The sequence below is a fragment of the Globicephala melas genome, chromosome 8, assembly GCF_963455315.2.
Source record: "Globicephala melas chromosome 8, mGloMel1.2, whole genome shotgun sequence".
Taxonomy (NCBI): Eukaryota; Metazoa; Chordata; class Mammalia; order Artiodactyla; family Delphinidae; genus Globicephala; species Globicephala melas.
Genome location: NC_083321.1, coordinates 6,627,046 through 6,651,262, shown reverse-complemented (window position 1 = coordinate 6,651,262; position 24,217 = coordinate 6,627,046). Strand labels below are relative to the sequence as shown.

Below are 24,217 nucleotides of genomic sequence, written 5' to 3'. Positions count from 1 at the left end.
CCTCCACCCCCGCTCTCGAATCTGAGGTGGGAGGAAGGGGCGGGTCAAGGCCTGGGGCGGGCGGGGCGCGTCCGAAAGGCTCGTCCTGTCCCGGGGCGGCGGGAAGGCGAGAGGCGGTAGAGACTGTGCTTGGCACCGACCACTTAGAGTAGTACAGGGGCGGGGAGGGCAGCAGAAATCAGTCCTCTTGGTTAGTTCCCCGCGTGGGACCACGTGATTGGAGAGGTCCCGCCCTCCTCCGCCGGAACCAGGTGTTCGAATCCCGTCTCCAGAACTAGCGGCATTTCAGTCCTGCCGGCGTGAGGGCTGGGGCTCACTCCCTGGGGCTCATGGCAGCGCCGGTCCGCCTGGGCCGGAAACGACCGCTGCCCGTTTGCGCCAACCCGCTCTTCGTACGCTGGCTGACCGAGTGGCGGGACGAGGCAGCCAGCAGAGGGCGCCGCACGCAATTCGTGTTTCAGAAGGTGGGTTCTGGCCGGGCCTGATGGGGGACAGGTGCTGGCCGGGCCAGCCAGCCAGGTCCATCCTGACCCGGTACTGTACCCCTACTCCGCCAGGCACTGCGCTCCCTACGGCGGTACCCACTGCCCCTGCACAGCGGCAAGGAAGCTAAGATCCTACAGCACTTCGGAGACGGGCTCTGCCGGATGCTGGACCGGCGGCTGCAGCAGCACAAGGCATCAGGTGGTGAACGCTGGGAGCAGGGGTCTGTGGTCCCCTGAGCCTCCCTCAGATGCAGCTTCTGTAACCACCTGGGATACTTTGGCTTCAGGCTCCCTGCTCCTGTCCAAGTTGCTGTTTGACGTCGGGCTAGTGGTTGACTTTTTCAGAACCTCACCGCTCTCACCAACCACTTGAGCTGGCCGCGTCACAGACCATCCTACCTGCTGGATTCCAGGGTACAGGGTTGACTCTCTTCTACTCCCGCAGGTGACCACGCCCCATGTTCACCACCTGGAGCGAAGAGCCCAGCCCGGGAAAGGCCTGCCAAAGTCCAGGATCCTTACATGCCAGTGAGGAGAGGGCAGGGGGTAGAAGGGAAAGCGGGAGCACCAGGAGTAAGATTTTCTGGCTTGGGGGACTTAGCTGGGCTGGGTCCAAATCCCACCAGTGACACCTGGCTCTGGGCAAATGACTTATTCTGTTTGATGCTTAATTTTCTTATCTGTAGGTGTAGATAGTGAGTTATAATAGAGTCAGTTGAGAGAATTCCATGATCAAGCTATTTAGGGGGCCAAATCCAGTAAGTTATGGGATTTGCTGTTGAGTCTTCTTGTCTTACCTTCTCTGTCCTGTGCTAGAACTGAGGCTGGGCCAGGCCGATTACACCCCTACCCCACCCCCCACCCCCTGAAACTGTCCACCGTCTCATCGCAAGTTTGCAGGAGATCATACTATCACATGGCCTATTTTACAGATGCAGAAGCTAGAGAGGCAGCTGAGTAATTTGCTCAGGGCCGCTTAGTCTGCTGAGATAGAGCCTGAAGCTCAGCTTTGCCAGGGATTGCGTCCGCAACAGCTGGCTGGCTTTTGGCTTCAAAGGCCCCCTGTACCTTTCAGGGTCCAACCCAGCTCAAAGCAGGAGGCTCTGGCAAGTATTGGCCAGCTCGGCACTCGGGAGCTCGAGCAGTACTGCTGCTGCTGTACCGGGAACACCTGGTGAGCGCCTGACCAAATCGGGAGTCCGGGGAACTGAGGCCACGGGCCTGCGGCTCCTGGGGCAGGCTGCTCGGGCGCTGAACCTAAGTTGGTTACATTTCTGCCTTGGTTACAGAATCCTAGCAGCCACGGCTTCCTAACCAAGGATGAGCTGCTGCAGAGGTGTGCCCGGAAGGCTCCAAGGGTGAGCACTGAGAGGGGGAAGGAGGGAGCCAAGTGGCTCTGGATCTGACCCTGAGCCCACCACAGGCTGCCCTTCTTGGGAGCAAGCAGCGGGGTGAGACAAGGGGGTGGGCAGGTGGTAGCCCTGGGAGCTCTCTAAGGGTCTCCTCCCGTACGAACAGGTGGCCCCTGGAAGTGCTCGGCCCTGGCCAGCCCTCCGCTCCCTCCTCCACAGGAATCTCGTCCTCAGGACGCAGCAGCCAGCTAGGTGGGGAGAACGACGTGAGATGCAGGAGGCAGGGCCGGGGAGTAGGCGTGCCGTGCTGAGGTGGCCCTGCAGCCTGATGTGTACTTGTTGCCGACCAGAGGAGTGGCCCTGGGCAGGTCCAGAGGCAGCTGATCTGAGGGGCGAGAACGTGGCTAGCAGGAGGGGTGTTGGGCAGCCACTGGCCTTGTTTGTGAAGTGTCGCCAAGGCTGGTGAGACCAGCCTAGCTGGGGGCAGGCAGGGGAGCCCGCCAAGTATGAGTGAAGAAGGGAGATCTGTGTTCTCTTTTTCCACCCACCAGGTACTCACTGACCCCAGAGGGTCTGGAGCTGGCCCAGAAGCTGGCTGAGTCGGAGGGCCTGAGCTTGCTGAGTGTGGGCAGCGGGCCAGAGGAGCCCCCTGGGGAGGAGTCTGCGGTGCCAGGAGTGGCCTCAGCTGAGCTGTGAGGAGGGGGAGGGGGGAGAACAGGGGAGCAGGAATCGTCCCCAAAATGAGGCCAGGACCCCACCCTGTCTCCATCAGCTCCAGCTGAGCTGTGGCTGCCCCACCTCCTAGGGGTTAGAGGAGCAGCAGCCCGGGCCTTGCACACACCGACTTCCACCCCTTCTCCCCAGTAGTGGCGCCAGCGAAGGGAACGTCCAACAGCCACCGCTGGAGCTGGGGCCTGGAGAGTACAGGGTGCTGTTGTGCGTGGACGTTGGCGAGACCAAGGGGTGAGTGAGGTGGGGGGAGGTGAGGGAGAGGATGCGGCGAGGGCCCTGGCCTGCCCTCCCTCAGGCCTCCAACCGTGCAACTCCAGGGCGGGATCCAGGCCAGAGCTGCTCCGAGAGCTGCAGCGGCTGCACGTGACCCACACGGTGCGCAAGCTGCACGTCGGGGACTTCGTGTGGGTGGCCCAAGAGACCAGTCCCAGGGACCCGGGTAAGGGGTGTGGATGGGCAGGTGGGGGGCAGAGGCAGGGCCTGGAGGGTGAGGGGACGCGAGCCAACGGGACACTTCTTGGCCTCTCGGCAGCACGACCTGGAGAACTAGTCCTGGACCACATCGTGGAACGAAAGCGGCTGGACGACCTGTGCAGCAGCATCATCGACGGCCGCTTCCGGGAGCAAAAGGTTCCTTCACTGGCCTCGCCACCCTCCCTGCCCCGGGCCCACTCAGGGGCACTTCTGGGTGGTATCCAGGCAGAGCTCCCACACCTCCAGCCACACCCCCTCTAGAGCTGCTCCAGGGCAGCCCCGAGATCAGACTCCCCTCGGGCCCCTCCAGGCGCACAGTAGGTATGCAGGGTCTCTGGGCAGGGCAGAGGAGCATGTTAGGACCCCTAGGGTGTCCAGCCCCTGCAGCCGGGGTAAACAAGGCTCACCCCTCCAGGAGTGGAACCGCAGCAGCTATGTGTCAGTGCTGGCTGCTAGGCTGACCCCATAGGCCACGTATAGGCCAAGGGAAGCTTGAAGAATGGGCATCGCTCAGATGGTGGCAGGGCTTTCTGTGCAAGAGTAGCAGCGTGAGCAAAGGTGTGGAGGCCGCTCTGAGGCAGGTGGAGAAGCTAGGGAGGATGAGGAGGCGAACTGGTGGGACCAAGGTCTTGTGACGGTTTTGAGGGTGACTTGATGGACACCTAGCATATGAGCATCCAGGTTTTGACCCACCTCACCCTCCCCAACTGCCTGCCCAGTTCCGGCTGAAGCGCTGCGGCCTGGGCCGTCGAGTATACCTGGTGGAAGAGCATGGCTCAGTGCGTAACCTCAGCCTTCCCGAGGGCACGCTGCTGCAGGCTGTCACCAACACTCAGGTGAGCCGGGAGGGCAGGGCCAGGCTGGCAGGGACCCTGTGGTCTACGGCTCTGCTCGGGAGCCACTCTCTTTCCCTTGGATCCTCTTCTCCAGGTCATCGATGGCTTCTTTGTGAAACACACAGCAGATATTAAGGAGTCAGCAGCCTACCTGGCCCTGTTGACAAGGGGCCTGCAGAGACTCTACCAGGTGAGCAGGTGCGTCCATCCGGCACTGGCCCCTTACTTAGGTCGCGTGTTCCCTCAAGGAAGGCGAGGTGAGTGAGATCCCACTGAGGCCTGGGATGGGGCAAGGCCTGGCTGGGGGTTGTCCCCTAGAGCTCTGGCCTGGCCTCAGTTCCCTCTTCCCTCAGGGCCACACCCTCCACAGTCGCCCCTGGGGAACCCAAGGGGACCCTGAATCAAGGGCTGGGCCCTGCCCAAACCCTCTCTGCTCACTCCTCACCTTCAACGACTTCAACGCGGGAGCCATCAAGAACAAGGTACTGCCTCTGCCCAGCCCCTCCTTACGAGGTCCAGCCCTGGGCCGCTCCTCACATGGTCCTCCCCCGACCCCAGGCCCAGTCTGTGCGGGAGGTGTTTGCCAGGCAGCTGATGCAGGTGCGCGGAGTGAGCGGGGAGAAGGCGGCAGTCCTGGTAGATCAGTACAGCACCCCTGCCAGGTAGGCGGCCACAGAGCCCCTGTCCTCTGCCCCCGCCCACCCTGCGTGGACGTCAACTCAGCCAGTGCCTTGCGGGTGGTCTGGCTCTGTGAGGGCTGGACAGACCCAGCTGATACCTGAGGAGTTCATGGAGGTCCGGTGGTGAGGAAGGCAGTGCCAGCCAAGACCAGACAGAATCTCAGGCATTGGGAGGAGGGGGAGAGAGACATTCTACACTTAAGTCCCCTACATACGAACAAGTTCCATTCCAAGAGCACGTTCATGAGTCCGATTTGTTCGTAAGTCTAACAAAGTTAGCTTAAATACCCAACTAACACAGTCAGCTATATACCGCTGCTTTTACGCTTGCTTCTGGACATCCTGGGCTTGAAGTAAAGATACTGTACTACTGTACTCTATACAGTACTGTAGAGTAAAGCACACCCACCTGTAGAGGATGCACGTGAGTGAGCATGTACACCAGACACATGAACTAACTTACGTGATTGGACATGCGAACATATGTTCATATCTTTGAAAGTTCGCAACTTGAAGGTTCGTATGGAGGGGACTTCCTGTACCTGGTGCAGCAGAGGCTTCCTGGAGGAGTGGGCGGGCCATGAAGACTGGGCCAAGAACAGCCATACTTGGGAAACATTTGCAGGAGCATGAAAGGAGGGTGAGCAGGATGGAGCAGGGCCTTGAATGCCAGGTTCAGGAAGTGCAGCCATGGTCCTGACTCCTCTAACCCATGCCAACCTCTTCCGGCCCGCCTCCCGTGACACTGGCCTGAGCCACTCGGGATGGGCCAGCAGTCAGCCATTGCCAAAACTTAGAAACTCATACTCCCCACCCCACCCTCAGCCTGCTGGCCGCCTATGACGCCTGTGCCACGCCGAAGGAAAAGGAAATGCTGCTGAGCACCATCAAGTGCGGACCCCTGCAGAGGTGAGGGCAGGAGACAGAACCTGGAGAGAGTAGGTGGGGTGCGGTTACCCTCACCCAGGCCTGACCCTTACGTGCCTTTCTCTTTGTGCAGGAATCTGGGGCCAGCTCTGAGCAGGACCTTGTCACAGCTTTACTGCAGCCACGGCCCCCTGACCTGAGCTATGCCACAAGACAGAACCCCGCCCCCATCTTTCCAGGCTACGCAGCCTTTTAACCGGGATCTTTGGGCTACAATAAAAATCTTAAGTGTTTGCAGCTTTATGTGTTAGGAGGAGATGCCAGGCCCCAGGGGTCTTGTAAGATATCCAGGTAGGAACTGGGGAGACCATTGGGTCCAGTTTTTAAACTGAGCTCCTCAGGACCCGTGGGGTCCCCTGGCAGGGCACTGAGACTGCCAGGGAGATGAAGTCAGTGAGGCGTTGCAACTTTGAATCTAGTTTATGTCATCAGAGTTCTCTGATCAAATAAAGTTTCCTTTGAGAAGAAGTTCTGTAGCTAGGAAAAGAAAAGTTTATAAAGCGCTGACAGTCCAGTTGCCTCATTTTATGGATTGGAACACTGAGGCTCAGGGAGCTACTAGGATTTCTCCAAATTGATCGTTTGAGACCAAGCTAGGATGGAAACCCAGGGCTTCCTGGCACTGTCTAGAGCAGGATTGTTCGGGCCACTGCAGAGCAGCCAAGCCCACGTTTCTGGGCTGTGGCCTGGAGTCTGCAGCCTCATTACCTCTTCCCTCCTCAGGGTGATTCTGATGCCCATGGTATATAGGCCAGTTCCAGTCTTGGGGATGCAGCTCCCAGCTCCTGTCAATGGAGCTCTTCAGCCTGGACAGAGACACCCCCCGCCTTTAGGTGGACGTGGCCCGCCTCCCATGAGCCTGCCCTTTCCCCACTCTGGGGTTCACTGCAGTGTGACCCACCCACCTCAGCCACCAGGACTCCTTCTTTCTCCCTTTATTGCCTTTCTCTCTCTACCCTTCACAACAGCGTCTTCCCTTTTTAGCAGAACACAGTCATCCCTGAGCCCCAGGCTCCTCGGCTACAGGGAACCTCCCCCTCCCTGAGAGCTCCCCCGCCCACTCCTCAGAAGGTGTAGGCCCCCACGAAGACGGTGAGTCTCAGTACAGAGCTGGCCCGGTAGCTCATGAGGGAGTTCATGGTGACCATCTCGAGGTCCAGCACGTACTCCCGGGGGCCTGTCACAGGGCGCGCGAGGACCAGCATGGCGCTGACATTGTTGATTTGCTGCGGGGTACAGTGGGTGGGGGGACATGTAGATCGCGTCAACCTACGCACCAGGACTCTACCCCGCCATCACCTCCCTGCCCTGAGTCTGGTATCCACGACCAGTTGGCTGTGAAGTGGAGAGAGCCCTGGTCAGCCTGGGACCCCAGGCGCTCATCCAGACCTGTGACTCCCTCGACATCTGCACCCGGGCTCCTGCCCTCAGAAACATCCCACTGGTGCTCTTCCCACCCTTTCCAGCTAGTTCTTCTTTTGTCTAACCATGGTCAACTGATTCAGGACCCGGTGTGAGACTCGGGAGCAGTGGGGCCTTTGGTGACCTGGAGCAGGCAGACTCCCCTTCAAAGCACTCAATTCCAGAAAGAGAAAACCAGCACTGGTACCAGACAAACCCTTAACACCCCTCTCACTGTGTCACATCCAGACCCTGCCCTCCTCCCACCTCCACCAGCAGAGAGCTGGATTCTCAGACCCCAGGCCCCTGTGCCAACCCCTGCTGCCTCTCTCTCCAAGATCCAGCTCCACTTGTTTGCCCTTCCCAGACTCTGCTGTGTCTGTTACCTCCAGCCTCTCATGCTAGTCCTTTGTCCTAAGGGTGAAGCAGTTGAAGCCAGATACGCAGACCAGCACAGGGACTCAAACCCCAGTGTCTGAGTGCCTTGCTAGAATTGTATTTAACAATCTGTAGTTTGTACCAAGGGAATTTATAACACTTCTACCTTGCTACAGAAATTCTGATCCCTGTGGGGAGGGACACAGAGAAGAGGCGGGGCATGGTGGCATAGTTGCGTCTCCCACTTAAGGTTTCCTGGAATTCAGTTTTGGATTATGCAAGTCAGTTGAGGGATGGGGTTAAGGGAAAGCCTTACCCTAATGTAGAAGTCTCCCTGCGAGTTTCCAGCACGGATCTGAAAAGCATTGTAGGCGCCAGGGTAGACGGAGGTCGCTTGGATTTGGAACACGTCGGCTGGTACGCTCCGCTCCGAGGTGATGCTCATGTAGCGGTGCACGATGGACGAGGGCTGCTCCCGGCACAGGGGGTTGGAAGCCGGACAGAGGCAGCGACTGGAGACCCCGAGATGGGAACACGAATGAGGTCATAGCCCATCCTCCAAATCTGGCCCACCCCCAGAATTAGGGATCCCAAAAGGATCCTCCCACTCCTGCAGTAACAGCATGTGTGGTTTAGTTGGACTACAACTCCCATCGGCCCTCAGAGCACTCGGCAGCCCGAACAGGTGCCAGTCAGCCGCAGAGCCCTCTGGGAGTTGTAGTTTCTGCTATGGCCTGGTGTCGAGTTGACTCACTTGTCCGACACCTGGACATAGGGCTCCACGCAGCGGTTGGTGTCCACGCAGCGGTAGCCCCCGTGGAAGTTGACACACGTTTGGGCCTCAGAGCACTGGTGCGCACCCGACTCACACTCGTCAATGTCTGTGCCGGGGGAGAGGGGCTTGGAACCCGGATACCAGGCCACCAGCCCCTGACACCACCCTGCCCGCTGCACCGGGGCAACCTGTACCTTGACACAGGCGCGTGGCCAGCAACTGGTAGCCCTGCGGGCAGTGGCAGGAGAAGCGGCCTGGCTCGTTGACACAGCGGTACTGGCAGAGGTAACTGGAGTAGCTGCACTCATCGATATCTGAGGGTGGAGGGGGAGGGGGGCAGGGCTGAGGACTGGGCTGCCACAGTCCTCCAGCTCAGCCCCACACATGCTCATCTCATCGACTGAGCCTGGCCCCAGGTTAGGCTCAGTGTAGAAAGAAGCAGAAGAGACAGGCCCTGCGGAACTCAGCAGCGGACAGAGGGTTCAAGAAAGAACTGCCCAGGGGACTTTCCTGGCGGTCCAGTGGTGAAGACTCCGCGCTTCCACTGCAGGGGGCATAGGTTCCATCCTTGGTCCGGGAACTAAGATCCCAGAAGCCACATGGCAAAAAAAAAAAAAAAAAAAAAGGACTGCCCAGCTCACAGATCTGTCTTTGCCCCAGGACTATAAGGTGATACTAAATGAGAGCACTGGGAATCTAGAGGTTTGGCTTTATATCCTACTGAGTTTGGGGAACCTAAGTTTTCCTGTCAATAAAATCAATGGCTTAGACTGAGGAGCCCTCGAGGCATCCCAGCCTGCTCTGGGTTTCAGTACTTTGCCCAAATCCTGCAACCTACAATCCGCCCAATTACAGTCACCTCCTGCCAACTGCGAGCAGCAGAGGCAGGAGCCAGGTTTTCTCCTCTGTGCCCCTTATGCTGCCCGGCACCTAGCCAGGTACCAATGTGGCCTTCCTCGCCAGTAAAGCACAAAGCATAACAGAAACAGGGCACGTGGCCGGTTGACATGGAGTGAGATAGAGCCCTGGCCCCATTGGGCAAGTCACTCAATCTCTCTTCACTGAAATATTTTATCTTATTTTTTTTTTATCTTATTTTTTGTAATCCTCCCAACAAAACTTGAGGGAAGTATTATGTCAATTTGCAGAGAAGGAAAAGCTGCTATTTATCTCACAGGATTGTTGGCAGGATTAAATAAGGCCAAATATGTAAGGAAAGCATACTGCACAGGGCAGTTTCTCAATAAATGCTGATTCACTTTAAAGCGTTGCTGCTTGGGACTTGAAAAAGTCTGTCGTCATTTTCTCACTTAATTCTCAAGACAACCTATTCTACAGAAGAATAAATGGACTCAGAGAGAAGAGTGACTTGCCCTGGTCCAGGATTCGCACGCACATCAGCCTGATTCCCAGGGAGGGGGGCACCTACATCTTCGTTCAGTCTCCCTACTGAGCTTTGGTGGGGATCTGACTGCTCCCCTCTGTGCATTCCCCACCAGGTGGGCAGCTCTATAGGTGCCCAGCCACCAGCTGGGGTGGAGTACCAGGAGGCACATGGGTGCAGGATGGACGGGACGTGGAGGCATCAAGGGGAGGGCTGTGTGGCAGGAGGTGCAGCATGACACAGGGCCTGGGGGACCAGTGGAGGGACACGCGGCAGGGGTGGAGCTCTCACCACTGCAGGAGAAGCCATCCCGGTGCAGCTCATAGCCCTGGTGGCAGCGACACAGGAAGGTCCCATAGGAGTTGAAGCAGCGCTGCTCACATGGAGCCCCCATGTCACATTCGTTCACATCTGGGGGTGCCAGGAAGAGGAGGAGGGGTGAAAGCCGAGGAGCAGCCCAGAGCCCCCGCTGCCCCTGGGCTGGTCAGGAAGGGAGCTCCCCCCCCACACACCACCCTGCGCAGGACCCAGGAGCCTGGCCCAGCCCGGCCTCACCCACGCAGGAGCGGTTGTTGGGCCCCAGCTGGAAGCCCGGCTCACACTGGCATCGAAAGGAACCAGGCAAGTTCACGCAGCGGTGCTGGCAGTAGCGGTAGCGGCACTCATCTATATCTGGGATGGAGGCAGGGGAAGGACAGCAGAGGGCAAATGTCAGGTGTGGCCCAGGCCAGCTGGGACTCATCACCCGTAGTCTTGCTTGTGTCTGGGCTGGGTCAGATCAGCCAGGACTCACACATACATGCACACAGTCCTGTGTCTGGGGACAGTAAGGCAGAGGTGGCAGGGGACTGGGGTGAAACCTGGGGGTGCGTTGGAATGGGGATCAGGTGCTAGAGTGAGAGCCAGGTCATGGGCAAGAGCAGGGACCAGAAAGGCCGCTCCCCAGACTCACCCACACACTCGGGCCCGATCTTGCGGTAGCCGTCGGGGCAAGTACACTGGTAGGAGCCAGGCAGGTTATGGCACTCCTGGCTGGGGCGGCAGTCGTGCAGGGCCTGGGCACACTCGTCCACGTCTGCAGGAGACACCACTCAGCCCCCGCCTGGCAGCCCATGCACCACCCGACACGACAGACACCTCAGTATGGGAGCACACAGGTCAGGTACCACTTACACGGATGTGTGGGTGACTGATGCACCCACAACAGGAACACGTGGACCCGCCCAACAGCACAAATAAGAGTTTACCAGCTTGGAGCCAATGAGAACGGCACCCCTACGCTGGGAGACCTCATGCCAGGGAAGCATAGGATAAGGCCCTGCCCATACTCCCAGGAGCACAGATTCCAGGGCCTTCCTCCAAGGCCCGAGGCACCCACGGGTGGGGTGCAGACCAGGAAGGGGCAGGGGCAGAGGCTGAGAGGCAGAGCTCTTGCAGTACGTCTGCAGCAGTCAAGGCGAGGGTCCCAGAGGCTGGCTGGGCAGTGTAACAGGAGCTGGAGCCCCCTGCAGCAGGCCCCACGCAAAGTGAGGGTCTGGACAAGGGTCTGGATGTTATCCTAGTGGCCCTGAGGAGGCTCTTGAGCAAGGGAGGAACATGAGGTGTAAGTTTTTAAGATGCAGTGAGAGACACTCGGTAGAAGGGTTGGAAGCCTCAGTGCCAGGGTGACCCTTACTCACCCGTGCAGCTCTCTTGCTCATCGGGCTCATAGCCCGGGAGGCAGGGGTTGGGGTGCTCAGCAGGGGGCACTGGTGGTGGTGGTCCCTCGCCATGCAGGTCACTGATGACAGCAGCAGAGCGGGGCAGGCACAAGTAGCCCCCATAGTGGTTGATACATTTCATTTCCCCCTTGCAGGCCTCCGGGATGGTCAGGCACTCATTGACATCTGCGGAGAGGGGCCTGCTGGGCACAGCCAGTCTCCTGGGCCGGCCGTGGAGGGGGTGGGAGGCAGGAGCCCATCTCAGCCTTCTCTAAGCTGAGTGACCCGGGCAGGGCCTTCCCTCTCTACTCAAGAAGCTAAGGCTGCCTGCCCAGGACCCCTTCCCAGGGCCTGCCAGGGCTGATGGTGGAGCAGTTGTTCCTATAGTCACCCCCATTTTCTTGCCCCCAAGAGGGTCTCTGTCCCTCCCCAAAGCCCTGGCCCTGACTCAGCCTAACAGTGATGTGCAGGCCTCCTTACCCACCCCCGCAGGCACTGCTCTCCTGGAGCCGTGATGGGACAAAGCTGGATAGGACAGTGATTAGAGGAGGTATCCAGGACAGCGCCCTGTTGCTCTCTAGACTCCTGAGGGGGTGGGGAGGGGGGCGGGCAGGGTGTCCTGGGTTTCTCTGAGAGGGAGGGGCCTGGATGGTTTCTCCACCCCTAGCCGAGCTGGCCCCCTGAGAACCAGAGCTGGCCACGGCCAGGCAGAGCTGGGCAGGAGACAGAGCAGCTCTTGGAGGTTGGGTTGCAATCCCCTTCCCGGTTCTCGGGGGTGAGTCAGTCCCCCAAGCATCCTCACCCCGGCAGTGCTGGCTGTCAGGGTCCCACTCATAGCCGTCTGTGCATTCCTACAAGGGGACCAGAGGTGGTCAGTGGTCACTCCTGGCCCCCTCTAGCTGACCAGGCCAAGACCAGGGCCCAAGCCTGGCCACCCTCCCCGCCTGCTCCAAACAATGGCCCCAGCTGCTCCACCAACCAGTGGAGGGGAGAATCTTCCCCAGCAGCAGCCACCCCAGGATCCTGGTCTCTGTGTCCCTGCCCTGCTCAGCCCAGCCCAGGCCAGTGACCCCACTGTCCCCACCGTGTAGCTGTCGGGCTCTTCGGAATCCTGGGGAGACGCTGCCCCCAACAGCAACAGCAGCAGCGCCCAGAGCAGTAGAGACGCGGGGAGGCAGGAGGCGAAGGGGAGCATCCTGGGGCTGGGGGATGGTGGGCGGGGGTCAGGGCGCCTCTGCCGCAGCAGCCTGCATTCCCGGTACCAGGACTCAGAGCCGTGGCCCCGGTCGCCTCCTGCCCGGAACCGTGCTTGGGGCACCGGAGCCTCCCAAGGCCGAGGGCCGACTCCTCACGCAGGCCGGGGTTCAGGGCCCACCCGCCCGGGGCCGCCCCGCCCCCGCCCGGTCCCCCAGCGGCTCCGGCCGAGGAGCGCGGGCCTCTCGGCTCCTTGCTGACGCGACTCGGCCGAGACTCTGGCTCGCGCCCTCCCCCCATGGACGGCCACTCACTTGGGCCCGCGACGGCCCCGCGGCCCGCGGCTCCGGCGGCTCGGCTGGCTTCGGCACTGCCTGCGGCAGACGGACAGGCGGACGGCGCAGCTCCCTGGACGCGCGGCCCCAGGAAGCGCCCCCCGCCCGCCCGCCCGCCCGCCGCGGCGCGGCCCACCCCGGCGCCTCCGCCCGCCCCTCAGCGGATTCCTGAGCCCGCGCCAGGGGGAGGGACCCCGACCCCCCACTTCTCCGCCCCCAGCCGGCCGCAGGCCCCCACCCGGTCCCCCGCGGCGCCTCCCGGAGCCGCCTCCCGGCGCCGGGCCAGGGTCCCCTAGCGCCCGATCCTGGGGGCATTGGCCCTGATGCCAGGCCCCCGACTCACTTAGGAGCCCCCACGCTTTCACTTTGCGCACCCCAAAATGTCATCCTGCGCACCTAGACCCTACCTAATCTGCGCCCCCAGAATTCCTGTGCACTTAAGGCCGGGGCCCACAGACTCTTTCTGCGCCTCCCAGAATGTCATCCTGGGGACCTAGACCCCACCTAATTCTGGGACTTCCAGATCCCCACTCTGCAGCCTCCAGAATGTTATTCTGTGCACTTGGACAGTCACTCTGGAAATACCAGAACTTCGTCCAGGGTCACCAGACCCTCGCCCTAAGAAAAGACGCTCCCAGGTCCAGAACTGTCCATCTCGGTCCCTTCTCCTCTCCATCCCCAGGGCTGTCTTCAGCCAGGCGGTCCCTTCACTCCAGAACGGCCTCCTGCGAGCCCGAGCCCTCAGTCCGAGAGTCTACCTCAGTTTGGGGCGGGGGCGGCAGTTCACTTCTGGCTCAGAATGAATGGAAGCCCCTGAGAAGGCGGGCAGGGCCGAACTCGGGCGTGCAGGACGCCAGGGTCCGGTGCCATCGCCTTCCTGGCCATCCTCCCACCAGCGTCCCCCGACCCCACACACACACCCCGCCCCCAGTCCCCGGGTTTCTGCATCCTCTCCCAAGTAGAGGGAGAGCCCTAAGGGGAGGAGTTTGGGCGGAGCTGGCTCCCAGGAAGGGGTTGGGGTCTTGCCCTGGCCACGTCTCAGGGCGGGGCCAGACGGGAAAGGGCTGCGTGTCTAGGGGTCCCCTGCCTGGAGGCAGACAGGGTGTGGGAACTACCGAGCCCTCGGTTCCCTTTCCCACCCCTGTTTATCTTCACTATCGCCCCGCCGGGGGAGAGGAGAGGACTTAACGGTGGGTCCTGGGGTGAGCCTTCCGGGTGCAGTGTGAACTGGAGAGCACCTCGCCACCCCCAAATCCTTCCCAGCACCATCCCCCAACGTGCGGGGAAGGAGCCTAAAAATAATAGTTCTTTAAAACCAAAAATACAGACAGTAACAAGTGCTGGCGAGGAGATGGAGAAATTGGAACACTCATACACTGTGGGTGGGAATGTAAGATGGGGCAGCCACTGTGGAAAACAGTCTGGCAGGTCCTCAGAAATGTTACCACGTGACCCAGCGATTTCACTCCTAGGTATATACCCAGGGGGATTGAAAACACAATCCACACACACACACACACACACACACACGAAGTCTGTACAGTGTTCATAGCAACACTATTCATAAGAACCAAAATATAGAACCAATCTAATGTTCATCAATTGATGAAAGGATAAGCAAAAAATGGTAACACGGTGGAATGTTATTCAGCCATAAAAAGGAATGAAGTACTGATATATGCTACAACATGGATGAATCTTGAAAATAGTACACTAGTTGAAAGAAGCCAGACACAAAAGGCCACATATTCCACTTACTTATAGGACACACCCAGAATAGGCAAATCTGAAAGACAAACTAGATGAGTGTTTGCCAGGGGAAGGGGAATGGGGAAATGACTTCTAATGGGTCTGGGGTTTCTTTTCGGGTGATGAAAATGCTCTGATATTAGACAGTGGTGATGGTTGCACCATTATGCAAATACGTGAAAAACCGCTGAATTGTACACTTATAAATGGTGAATTTTATGGTATGTGAATTATACCTCAATAAAGCTGTTATGTGAACCTCCAGCTCTGAGGGCTGACATGGGGCTTTAGCCATAGGTCACACACAGCCAGAACCAGCTTGGGACACATGCCTGGGATCTAGAATCATGAAGCCAGGTACCCCTCTGTGGATGGTCTGTCTACTGTATTTTAATAAAGGCAGCATCACTCTTTTTTCCAAATAGAGGAGTCCCTTGGCTTACTATCCGGGGTGTGTGGGGGGGGCGGGGGCTGGGTGCAGCAAAACAGGATCTCACAGCTTTGGGAAGATTCCTAATGAATGAAGAAAAGAGGTGGTGAGCTCATGAGTGGATAGATCCCTTCCCGTCGCTCCAATCCTCATGGAACCCCGAGAAAGCCAGGTTTTTTCTCACCCATCTCTGGTATTGGGTGCTGGTTGCCAGCCTGGAGGCCCATATGGGAGCTCCCTAGCCCAAGGACCCACTTAAAACCAAGGCAGAAGTAACAGGTGTGAACACCCCTGCCCAGCCCTTAGCCTCTGGCCTTACTCTGTCTGAGATGCCAACCCTGCTATCTTTCCGCCCCCTCAGGCCCACCCACACCCCTCATCCCCATCCCCAGACTGTGATAGGAATGAAGAACAGAAGGAGGTAGTAGATGCCACTTGCTGTCCCCCGGACCCTGAACTTTTCTATTTAAAACCCATGACGACCAATCGCTCAGTCAACAAATCCCCACTGAGCCAGCTCTGTGCCCAGCCCCTTCCTGGGTGCTGAGGACACAAGCAAGGCAGATACCTCCGGTGCGGTTGGGACGCAGACGCCCAGTAGGCACAGGCACAGCAGGGGCTCAAGCAGCTGCAGGTTACACCACAGGATGGGTGAGCTGCTTGGAGGTGACTTCTGAGCCGACTGAGCTTTGTAATAGGATGAACAAGAATGCTCTCCGGGGGCCACTGACCACCGTCCATCCCCCCAGTCATCAGGGCCTGTGGCTTCCATAGCCCCCTGTTTCCCGCTCAAGGCACTGATGGCCTTACATTGTCACTGCCCACTTAGGATCTGTCTCCTCCTGTCCCCTTAAGGACAGATCCATCTCCATATCCCTAGAATCACCCAGAACAGCATGGGCAGAGAGCCTCTGTTGAATAAACGGGTGGAGCGGGGTACAGGAAGGCAGGGGGCCATGTAGGGACAAAAGCCTGAAGGTCTCTTGTGCTCGGGGGTCCTCCTCCCCCTTGCAGCCTGGTTTCCCCTTTGTGGTTTCTCCAGCTCCACCCTCTCAGCCCCTCCACCTTGGTCGCATAGCTTCCTGCCGCTGACACCCTGGTCTGCAGCATCATGTCACTAACTGTCCATCTCTCCTGTCTCCTGGCCCTGTTGGTGGCAGGCCTGGCCCAAGGCATCAAGAGCTCCCTCAGGGGCCAGGTAAGCGTCCCCAGCCTGCTCCCCATGCCTGGGGCTCACCCCCTCAGAAACAGTGCTTTGCTCCTACTTCTCAGAGGGAGCAACTGAGGCTGGAGAGGTGATTGACGCGTCCAGGCCCACACAGGGAGAAGAGGGGGTGAACCGGCTGCTCCCCTAACCCAGTCCTGGCACATCTGGGAGCTGAGGTGGGATCCCAGCAATGACTCCTCACCTCTCCGCCTCCCCACTGCCCTTGGTTGTTTTTCCAGGACCCAGGTCCCCAGCCTCTGGAGCTGAAAGAGGTCTTCACGTTGTTCCAGATCCAGTACAACCGGAGTTACTCACACCCAGCAGGTATCATGGGGCGCAAATGTCTCCGGTCCAACCCCCTTTCTCCCATTTAAGAGACAAGGAAATCAAGCCACAGGGTGGGGAATGTGCTTGGCCAAAGCCACTCAGCAGGACAGTGACAGGGCTGGGGGTGTACTCCCTGGTTTCCCAAATGCACAAGTGGGGACAGGATCATCCTTGGCTACGAACCTGGAGGGAGGAGGCAGCTGTTGGGGGTCTGACTGGTCCAAGAGGATCCTTCACCTCCAGAGCCACTTTCCTGTGACTGCAGGCAGCAGGCAGGAGGCCGCCATCTAGTCATGAGTTCATTCAGCAAACACCCAAGGATACCCATTTTGTCCCCAAGCTGGGGGCTCCCTCTCCAACCCCAGGAGTTGCCAGCCCTGCCCCTGCCCTCTGGATCTCATCTCCCATAGGGGGATGGTCTGTGAGCACCTTTCAGCCCAGACTTCCTGTGCCATGGACCTGTACCCCACCCTCCCCCACCTCGTTCCAGCCACAGACTTGCGGTCAGAGATGTGAAGTACAGAGAGCGATGACCTGGCAGGATGCCGATCTCTAACCATCCACTTTTCCCTTGAGTCACTCTGCCTTCCGACCCTTTACTTGGCTTCTCCCCCAGGTGGGTGGAGATACCCCTCTTCTGGCTTCCTAGGAAAACCCAACCCTAGGGGCGCTGGGGAGCCACTTCCTTGGCCCAGGTGTCTGTAGCAGGGCCTGCAAGGACCACGGGAAACAGAGCCAGTGCTCACCTGGGCGAGTGTGGACGAGAAGCCAAGCCAGTGACCACTTCCTACCCCTGGGGGCTTGGAAGCCAGCCTAGGACAACCTCCTTTTGGTCTAGAGCATGCTCGCCGCCTGGACATCTTTGCCCAAAACCTGGCCAAGGCTCAGCAGCTGCAAGAGGAGGACTTGGGCACAGCTGAGTTTGGGGTGACTCCATTCAGTGACCTCACAGGTACCGGGACCCCCTCCTGGCCCCTAGGTGGTAGGTGGGGAAGCAGAACCTTCTCCAGGGATACTAGCAGATGGACAAGGCAGGTTTTTGGCTTTTGTTTCCCAGAGGGACTCTGAGGACCAGAGGCCTGGGTGCTTGGCCCAAATCAGAGATCAGGGGCAGGAACTCCGGAGGCCGGGGTCACAACCCAGCTCAGGGGGAGGCAGCAGGTGCAGGGGAGTGCACCCCAGCAAGGAACCTGGCCTCTCTCTAGGCCTCAGTACCCTTGCCTTTCTGTCTCCCAGGGTATTAGGGGGACTCAGATGGCTGAGGATGTGGATGGCTGAAGTGAGAGGCAGACTGTGGGGGAGAGGGGGTAAAAACTGCAAAACTTGGGGGCCCCATCTGTCTCCCAGAGGAGGAGTTTGGCCAGCTTTATGGGCATCAGAGGGTGGCTGGAGAGGCCCCCAGTGTGAGCCAAAAGGTAGGGTCTGAAGAGTGGGGGCAGTCAGTGCCCCCGACCTGTGACTGGCGGAAGAAGGCTGGCATCATCTCACCCATCAGGAATCAGGTATCTGCCCCCATGCGGCCTGGCCCAATCCAGCCCTGGTGGCGGGAGGGGGAGGGGAGGGGCAAGGCCTGCATTCCCTACCCCCACCCCCATCCTTCTACCACTAGCAAAACTGCAACTGTTGCTGGGCCATGGCAGCAGCGGGCAACATCGAGGCCCTGTGGGCCATCAAAACCGATCAATCTCTGGAAGTCTCTGTGCAAGGTATGGCTGGGGGAGGGGACCTGTGTGACTGAGGCGGGGCTGCCTGAGGCCCGGGCACCCACACTGTCCCTGCTTGCACCAGAGCTGCTCGACTGTGACCGCTGTGGGAATGGCTGCAAGGGCGGTTTCGTCTGGGATGCGTTCATAACTGTCCTCAACATCAGTGAGTGCCTGTCTCTCGGGGCAGCTGTGTGTGTGTGTGTGTGTGTGTGTGTGTCGGGGGGGTGGGGGGTGGGATGTTCCGGAGCTGAGCCGAGTCTCCTCCGGGGCCTTGCTCATGTCCAGGTGGCCTGGCCAGTGATAAGGACTACCCATTCATGGGGAACAGCAAACCCCACAGATGCCAGGCTAAGAAGCACAAGAAGGTGGCCTGGATCCAGGATTTCATCATGCTGCAGCCCTGCGAGCAGAGTACGGGCAGGATGGAGACACATGGGCGGGCCCAGGGGGGAGAATGACAGGGACAGACAGACCAGGACAGACAGGGCTACAGACAGAGATGGAGGGATTTGGGGGCGGGGGGTTGGGCGTGGGAAAGAGAAAGAGATAGAGACACCCATGAGCCGAGAGCAGGGGGCACAGGACAGGCAGGGCCTGACGGCACATTCCACCCCCAGGCATCGCCAGGTACCTGGCCACCCAAGGCCCCATCACTGTGACCATCAACATGAAGCTACTGCAGGTGGGATAAGGTAGGGAACTGGGGGGAGGGGTATATAGGGGAGGTAGCCCCCGACTCAGCCTCTCTGCCCCTGCAGCAATACCAGAAGGGTGTGATCAAGGCCACATCTACCACCTGTGACCCCCAGCTTGTGGATCATTCTGTCCTGCTGGTGGGTTTTGGTAAAAGCAAGTCGGTGGAGGGGAGGCAGGCAGAGGCAATCTCATCCCGGTCTCCTCCTCATCCTCGCTACTCCATCCCATACTGGATCCTGAAGAACTCCTGGGGGGCCAACTGGGGTGAGGAGGTGAGTGTGATCTACTGGGGGCGGGAGGACAGGGCCGGACAGACCTCTCCCCGCCGACTGGCCCTGATGTCCCCTAACTGCCTAGGGCTATTTCCGGCTGCACCGAGGGAGTAACACCTGCGGCATCACCAAGTACCCGCTCACTGCCAGACTGGACAAACCCGTTAAGAAGCACCAAGTCTCCTGCCCTCCCTGAGCCCACCTGGCTGCCGCCCAGCTCTCTCCTGCTGTGCCAGCTACCTCCCTGCCCACCCCACCCCAAGGCTTTTGCCTATCCTCCCAGTGTTTCTGCTACGGATTGAATAAACCTAGACAAGACCCCTGTCTTCGGAGTGGACTCAGCTGGGGTGGGGAAATAGATGGGGAGTGCATAGATAACATTCTCTGACATGTCCTAGTCCCTGCGGGGCCAACGGACACATACATCCTTAGACACTGTGACACTCAGAGACACACGCGTGCAACCTGCACACACTCCCACACGCGGACCCATAACTGTACCCACTCACAGCCTCCTCCAAAGTCATGGCAACTTTATTGTCAATGTGGGCAGGGCAGGGGGAGGGGGCCTCAGTCATGACAGAGACGCAGGAGGCAGCCACGGAGGGTGCCCATGTAGCGGTCCCAGAGGGCCTGGTGCCTGCAATGGTAACAGTAACGGGATCGGCTGACGTTTACTGTATGCCCCTCGTGTCATGACACTGCTCTAAGTGCTCTCTACACCCTCACTAGTTTGAGCCTCACAATATTCCTATGATCCTCATTATTATCACCCCCAGCTTATGTACGAGGGGACTGAGGAAGGGAGAGGTTAAGGAACCTGTCCAAAGTCAGGGTCACAGCTTCCAAGAGGTGGAGCTGAGACTCTAGTCAACACAGACTTCCACCTCCAGGGCGACAGAACAGGGAACTCTGAGTCTGCAGGAGGGCTAGGCCCCAGAAGGAGGCCGGCAGAGTGAGGAAGCCTGGGGTGTCTCACCGGAAGCCATCCAGGGAGTGGACCGATGCCGAATACTGATTCAGGAAGAGTCGCACATCATTCAACGGCCAGTGGTCGGAGCGGCAGGGTTCCACGAACTGTGGGTCCGAGGTAACATCTAGCACTGGTACAGCCCAGGGACAGGCCAGGATGGGGATCAGAGGGCAGCGGGCAGGACAGCTCACCTTCTCCACAAGGTCCACAAACAGGTCTCTGACATCCTTATTGTGGGTCAGCTTGGCGGCCACATTCACCAGCCCCCGGGACAGGTTCTGTGGGGCAGGGAGCCTGGGAGTTCTGCCTTCTGCCCAAGAGGCTGGGGGCTGAGCCCAAATCTATCCACCTCCCTCCATCAAATAACTCCCCATTGTTTAAGAGCTGGCTGCCCCTTCACAGGCAGGCAGAGGGAGCAGCAGCGCCACCTGCCGGTCAATCTCAGGCATGAGCAGAGCTGCCCGGAGGGGACAGTGCTCTGGAGGCTGACGATGCCAATGGGACAGAGGCTGGATTGGGCCACAGACCTTGAAGTTGGCTTCCATCTCAGAGAAGACCCCGAGCTTTCCCCGGAGGGCAGTGCACACCAGGCTGCAGGGAGACAGGGTCAAGCCCAGAGTCGCCTGGGCCCCCACTTCAGGCCCCGCCCCATAGACCCCAAGGGTCACCTCTTGTGCAGGTCCAGAAGGTCCTTGTCAGCCACAAGCACCTTGAGCTCCTTCAAGTCCTGGAGAAACTCCTTGTCTAAGTCCATGTCCATGTCATCCGCCTGGGGGTCTGAGTGAGGTCCATGAAGGGAGTTGGGGTGGGAGATAAAAACCCCTCCTGTGACATCCCGAGCCTTCCTCCCCCACCACCTCATTGCGCCCCATGAGACAAAAGAGCAAGTGGAGTGTGAGGGACGTGGAGTGACTGGCCCCAAGCCATAGGGAAGCCGTGGGCCCTTTGTCTGCAGACGTGTGGGTGGGAACACCGGACTGGGAGCAGAAGTGGCTGGGGAGGGGCCCTGAAGAAGAAAGGATGCTGGGAACGGGGGCCTGCAGGAGAAACCGCTGGTGGGAAGCCAGGCCCTGAGAAGGTGAGGAGGTGTCCAGGCACCTGGGTCGGTGGGGGCCTCACCGACGGCTCCAAGGGTCCAGTTCTGGATCATGAGCTCAGCACAGAAGGCAAAGTCCCCAAAGCTCAGATACTGCAGTTTTTTCTTCCCTGTCTCAAAGCGATTGTTGGCAAAGAAGACGATGGCTGCATAGTCCCTGCAGGGAGGGGAGAGTGGGCCCATCAGGGCTTGAAATTCCTTCTTAGCGAGCAGCTCCCACCTGCAACACTGGCTGGGCATCCGAGTTCTGGCCTCTCTCTACCCTAACTCACTGTGTGATGTGTTTCAAGTCACTTTTCTCTGGGCCTCCTCATCTGGGGAAAGAGAAGGTTTCAGCCCAGGTCTCCTAAGGGACACAGTGGGAGACCACAGGGTAACAGCTACCATTCACTGAGTACATACTAAGCCCCAGGGGCTGTGCCGTCATGGGCTTTCCATGTGGCACCTCGCAACAGCCCAGTTGGTGAATGGCCGGGCTGGGATTCAAGCCCAGGCCAGTCTGATCCAAAGTGCAGACCAGGAGTGGGATAACCATCCCCCCAGCCCAGCCAGGAGGTCAGGCGGGTTGGTGTGGGGAATATGGACCAGCCTCAGGGGGCAAGGAAGGAGTGTGCAGGAGGGGGAGGCAGCTGGCTCCTCATCTAGCCCCTCACCTGGCCCCTCACCTGGCCAGCCGGTCGGACAGGAGGAAGTGTTGCTGGATGTTATCGACCAGGGAGCCCCGCATTTCCTCCACCACCTTGAAGACTCGCTTAAAGTTGTCAAACTGCAGGGCAGTTAGAGGAGGAGAGAGGACTGGTCAGAGGTTGCTCACCCAATAAGCTGTTTAGTGAACGTCCCTCTATCACCTACCCACCTATACAGTCAACAGACACTGAGGGAGCATCTGTTATTCCTTCAACAAACTATTAATTATTAATACCTGTTATCAATTCATCAAGTGTTCACCAGCTTCTGCCATCTTGCCTTGGATACATGTTTACTCACTCTTATCAATAAATTCACCCCCATTTTAGCATTATGCTCTCCAGTTCTTCACTAATTTGTGCTGAAACTGACCGTCCTGGCTAAGCCCCAGGAAAGCTAAGGTCAGATCTGGGCTTCTGAGAGGCCACTCTGGCTGAAGAGTAGGGAATGGCTTGGAAGGGCCAAAAAGAGAGCAGAGTGGATATGAAGCCACTGCCACCGAGGTGCTGGAGGAACCTGGAGGTGGGGCAGTGACCAAAGGGATGGTGTGAAGGGGCGGGCTGCAGATGAGTGTGGTGTCCACCTGTCTCCGGCAGCTCTTGAGGGTGATGCCTGTTTTGGTGCTGATGTCATCCAGGTCTTTCTTAGTGCCCTTGGACAGCTTCTTGCCCAGCACCTCCCGCACAAAGGCCTCGTCAAAGGCATAGTACCTGTGAGGAGTCAGGGGACACTGTTGACTTTCCATAAAGGAGGCGAAAGAAGAACTGGCAGGACCTGGGTTTGGCCCCTTCTGCTCTCAACTTTCTCCCGGCCTAGATAAGCCCCGTCCCTCCCTGGGCCTCATTTTCAGCCTGCAAAATGGGTATATGGCCAGACTGGTTGGCGTCCCCACCATCCCGCCAGGTGAGCACCTCTCGATGAGCAGCGCCTGTCGAGAGGGCGGGATCTGAAAGATGAGCTGGTGCAGCAGCTTGGGCGGGGCGTGTAGCAGGCGCTCAAGCATTTGGAAAGTACGGTAGTGGTCCATAGTGTCGCTCTGCAGCACCGCTGCTGTGGCGCCGGTCTGCTCCAGGATTCCCGAGCGCACCCTCAGGGCCACCGCGTCGCTCACTAGGAAGTGAGAGCTAGCATCAGGCTCCGCCCCGCTGACCCCAGAGGCCCTTCAGGGATTCCAGCCCCGACCCCTAGGTATTCGGTACTCCCAGGCCTCTGCCCACTGCCCTATAGGATGCCTACTCCTGGCTCTGCCCGCTCTCCCATCCAAAACAACAGCTCCGCCAAACCGGCACCCACAGACGGTCCCCCACAGACCCGAATAACCGTCCAGCCAGAGGCGATACACGTCCTCGTCGATGAGGGTCGTGTTCCCCACGAAGATGTCCAGCTCGCTGGCCATGGCGACGCCGGGACCCGGGCGCTACCGCAGCGCCCCAGCAGGAGCAAGCACTGCCCAGGCCCGGCGCGCCGCCGCCGGGCCACTTCCGTGAGCACAGGCATTCGGCTCCCGGCACCCGGAGCCAGAAAAGGACCACTTCCGGGACAGAGCGAGTCGGGGCAGGAGCGGCGAGGAAAGAGGCGGAGACGGAGGCAGTGGAGTAGCCCCGCCCTCCTCCCAGCGGGAGGGGGAATCTCAGGCTCTCAGTCCCCACCCCACCCCACCCTCACCCCGGCCAGGTTAGCGGGAGGGCGTCCAGAGTCAAGGTCTCCGGCCAGTTTGACCTATCCCGGCAACCTCTACCCTCACATCCTTCTGGTTTTTCTCTGCCCTTTTCGGGGCCTCCCTACTTTGACCTGTATCCTAAATTTAGGGGCTCCACTGGGCTCTATCCTAAGTCTTTTCTCTGAAAAAAAGGTGTCTGGCTCATCCTCAAGGGCCCTTGCTGGGTGGGAGACCCTCAGTCCATCCTGCAGACGAGCCCCTCTCCTGAACATGGGGCACCTGTTCCCATGGTTTTAACCACCTCCCCCCCACACACACTAATGACCTCTCTTATTCTGCAGCTTAGAGCTCTGTCTGCAAGTCCACATCCAGACGGCCACCTATGTGTGACTCCACTCTGTCCCCCACAGGACCTTCAAAAGCCAGACAGACCTGTCGGTCTCCCGAATCTGTTTCTTTCCTGCGTTCCTATCTTGGTGACAGCCCCACCATCCACGCGGTTCTCATACCAGAAACCTGGGCTTTCTCCCAGACTCCTCTCTCCCTACATTCAGTTCTGCCGATTTGCCTCCTGAATATTTCTAGTATCTGTTCTGTCCTCTCCACCCCCACTGGCACTGTCCCAGCCCACTCCTTCTGCATAGCTCTCCTTGCCCATTGACACAGTGTTCTTAGTAATCTCTCTGCCTACATCCCCTCCCTGTGGTCCATCCCACACAAAGCCGTCCAAACAACCTTTTTTACAAAATGCATATTTAAAA

The 24,217-nt window shown here is 59.0% G+C and overlaps 4 protein-coding genes across 11 annotated transcripts; 2 read left to right on the top strand and 2 right to left on the bottom strand.

Moving 5' to 3' along the window:
* Positions 1–55: 55 nt before the first annotated feature.
* On the top strand, positions 56–5,719 carry MUS81 (MUS81 structure-specific endonuclease subunit). Of its 4 annotated transcripts, none has more exons than XM_030833564.2 (16): positions 56–464; positions 558–684; positions 931–1,013; positions 1,561–1,659; positions 1,775–1,843; positions 2,004–2,089; positions 2,389–2,529; positions 2,705–2,800; positions 2,887–3,008; positions 3,102–3,199; positions 3,763–3,879; positions 3,974–4,069; positions 4,233–4,361; positions 4,438–4,541; positions 5,385–5,468; positions 5,560–5,719. In XM_030833564.2, exons 1-16 carry the CDS (start codon positions 330–332, stop codon positions 5,624–5,626), a joined length of 1,653 nt encoding a protein of 550 aa, XP_030689424.2. In that variant the 5' UTR covers positions 56–329; the 3' UTR covers positions 5,627–5,719. The 4 variants fall into 4 exon arrangements, with proteins under 4 accessions (XP_030689424.2, XP_030689423.2, XP_060158894.1 ...); XM_030833563.2 differs by having other exon boundaries at positions 2,702–2,800; XM_060302911.1 differs by lacking the exon at positions 2,389–2,529.
* A 172-nt stretch (positions 5,720–5,891) lies between these two features.
* EFEMP2 (EGF containing fibulin extracellular matrix protein 2) lies at positions 5,892–17,578 on the bottom strand. Of its 2 annotated transcripts, XM_060302912.1 has the most exons (12): positions 17,113–17,578; positions 16,550–16,653; positions 12,209–12,326; positions 11,927–11,975; positions 11,104–11,310; positions 10,377–10,499; positions 9,980–10,096; positions 9,716–9,835; positions 8,235–8,354; positions 8,020–8,146; positions 7,582–7,777; positions 5,892–6,712 (listed from the first exon to the last, which is right to left on the bottom strand). In XM_060302912.1, exons 3-12 carry the CDS (start codon positions 12,317–12,319, stop codon positions 6,551–6,553), a joined length of 1,332 nt encoding a protein of 443 aa, XP_060158895.1. In that variant the 5' UTR covers positions 12,320–12,326; positions 16,550–16,653; positions 17,113–17,578; the 3' UTR covers positions 5,892–6,550. The 2 variants fall into 2 exon arrangements, with proteins under 2 accessions (XP_060158895.1, XP_030689426.1); XM_030833566.3 differs by lacking the exons at positions 16,550–16,653; positions 17,113–17,578 and adding an exon at positions 12,633–12,692.
* Positions 15,944–19,343, top strand: CTSW (cathepsin W). Its single transcript, XM_030833559.2, has 10 exons — positions 15,944–16,030; positions 16,279–16,363; positions 17,205–17,318; positions 17,714–17,868; positions 17,976–18,072; positions 18,155–18,235; positions 18,358–18,483; positions 18,690–18,754; positions 18,831–19,040; positions 19,126–19,343. The coding sequence occupies exons 1-10, from the start codon at positions 15,944–15,946 to the stop codon at positions 19,234–19,236; spliced, it is 1,131 nt and encodes a 376-aa protein (XP_030689419.1). The 3' UTR covers positions 19,237–19,343.
* On the bottom strand, positions 18,320–23,324 carry FIBP (FGF1 intracellular binding protein). 4 transcript variants are annotated; one of them, XM_060302913.2, is made up of 10 exons: positions 23,108–23,324; positions 22,708–22,906; positions 22,380–22,506; positions 21,775–21,875; positions 21,112–21,266; positions 20,682–20,790; positions 20,541–20,604; positions 20,205–20,291; positions 20,020–20,117; positions 18,320–18,559 (listed from the first exon to the last, which is right to left on the bottom strand). In XM_060302913.2, the coding sequence occupies exons 1-10, from the start codon at positions 23,190–23,192 to the stop codon at positions 18,460–18,462; spliced, it is 1,125 nt and encodes a 374-aa protein (XP_060158896.1). In that variant the 5' UTR covers positions 23,193–23,324; the 3' UTR covers positions 18,320–18,459. The 4 variants fall into 4 exon arrangements, with proteins under 4 accessions (XP_060158896.1, XP_060158897.1, XP_030689420.1 ...); XM_060302914.2 differs by having other exon boundaries at positions 21,133–21,266; positions 23,108–23,322; XM_030833560.3 differs by lacking the exon at positions 18,320–18,559 and adding an exon at positions 19,559–19,680 and having other exon boundaries at positions 23,108–23,323.
* Positions 23,325–24,217: the final 893 nt, after the last annotated feature.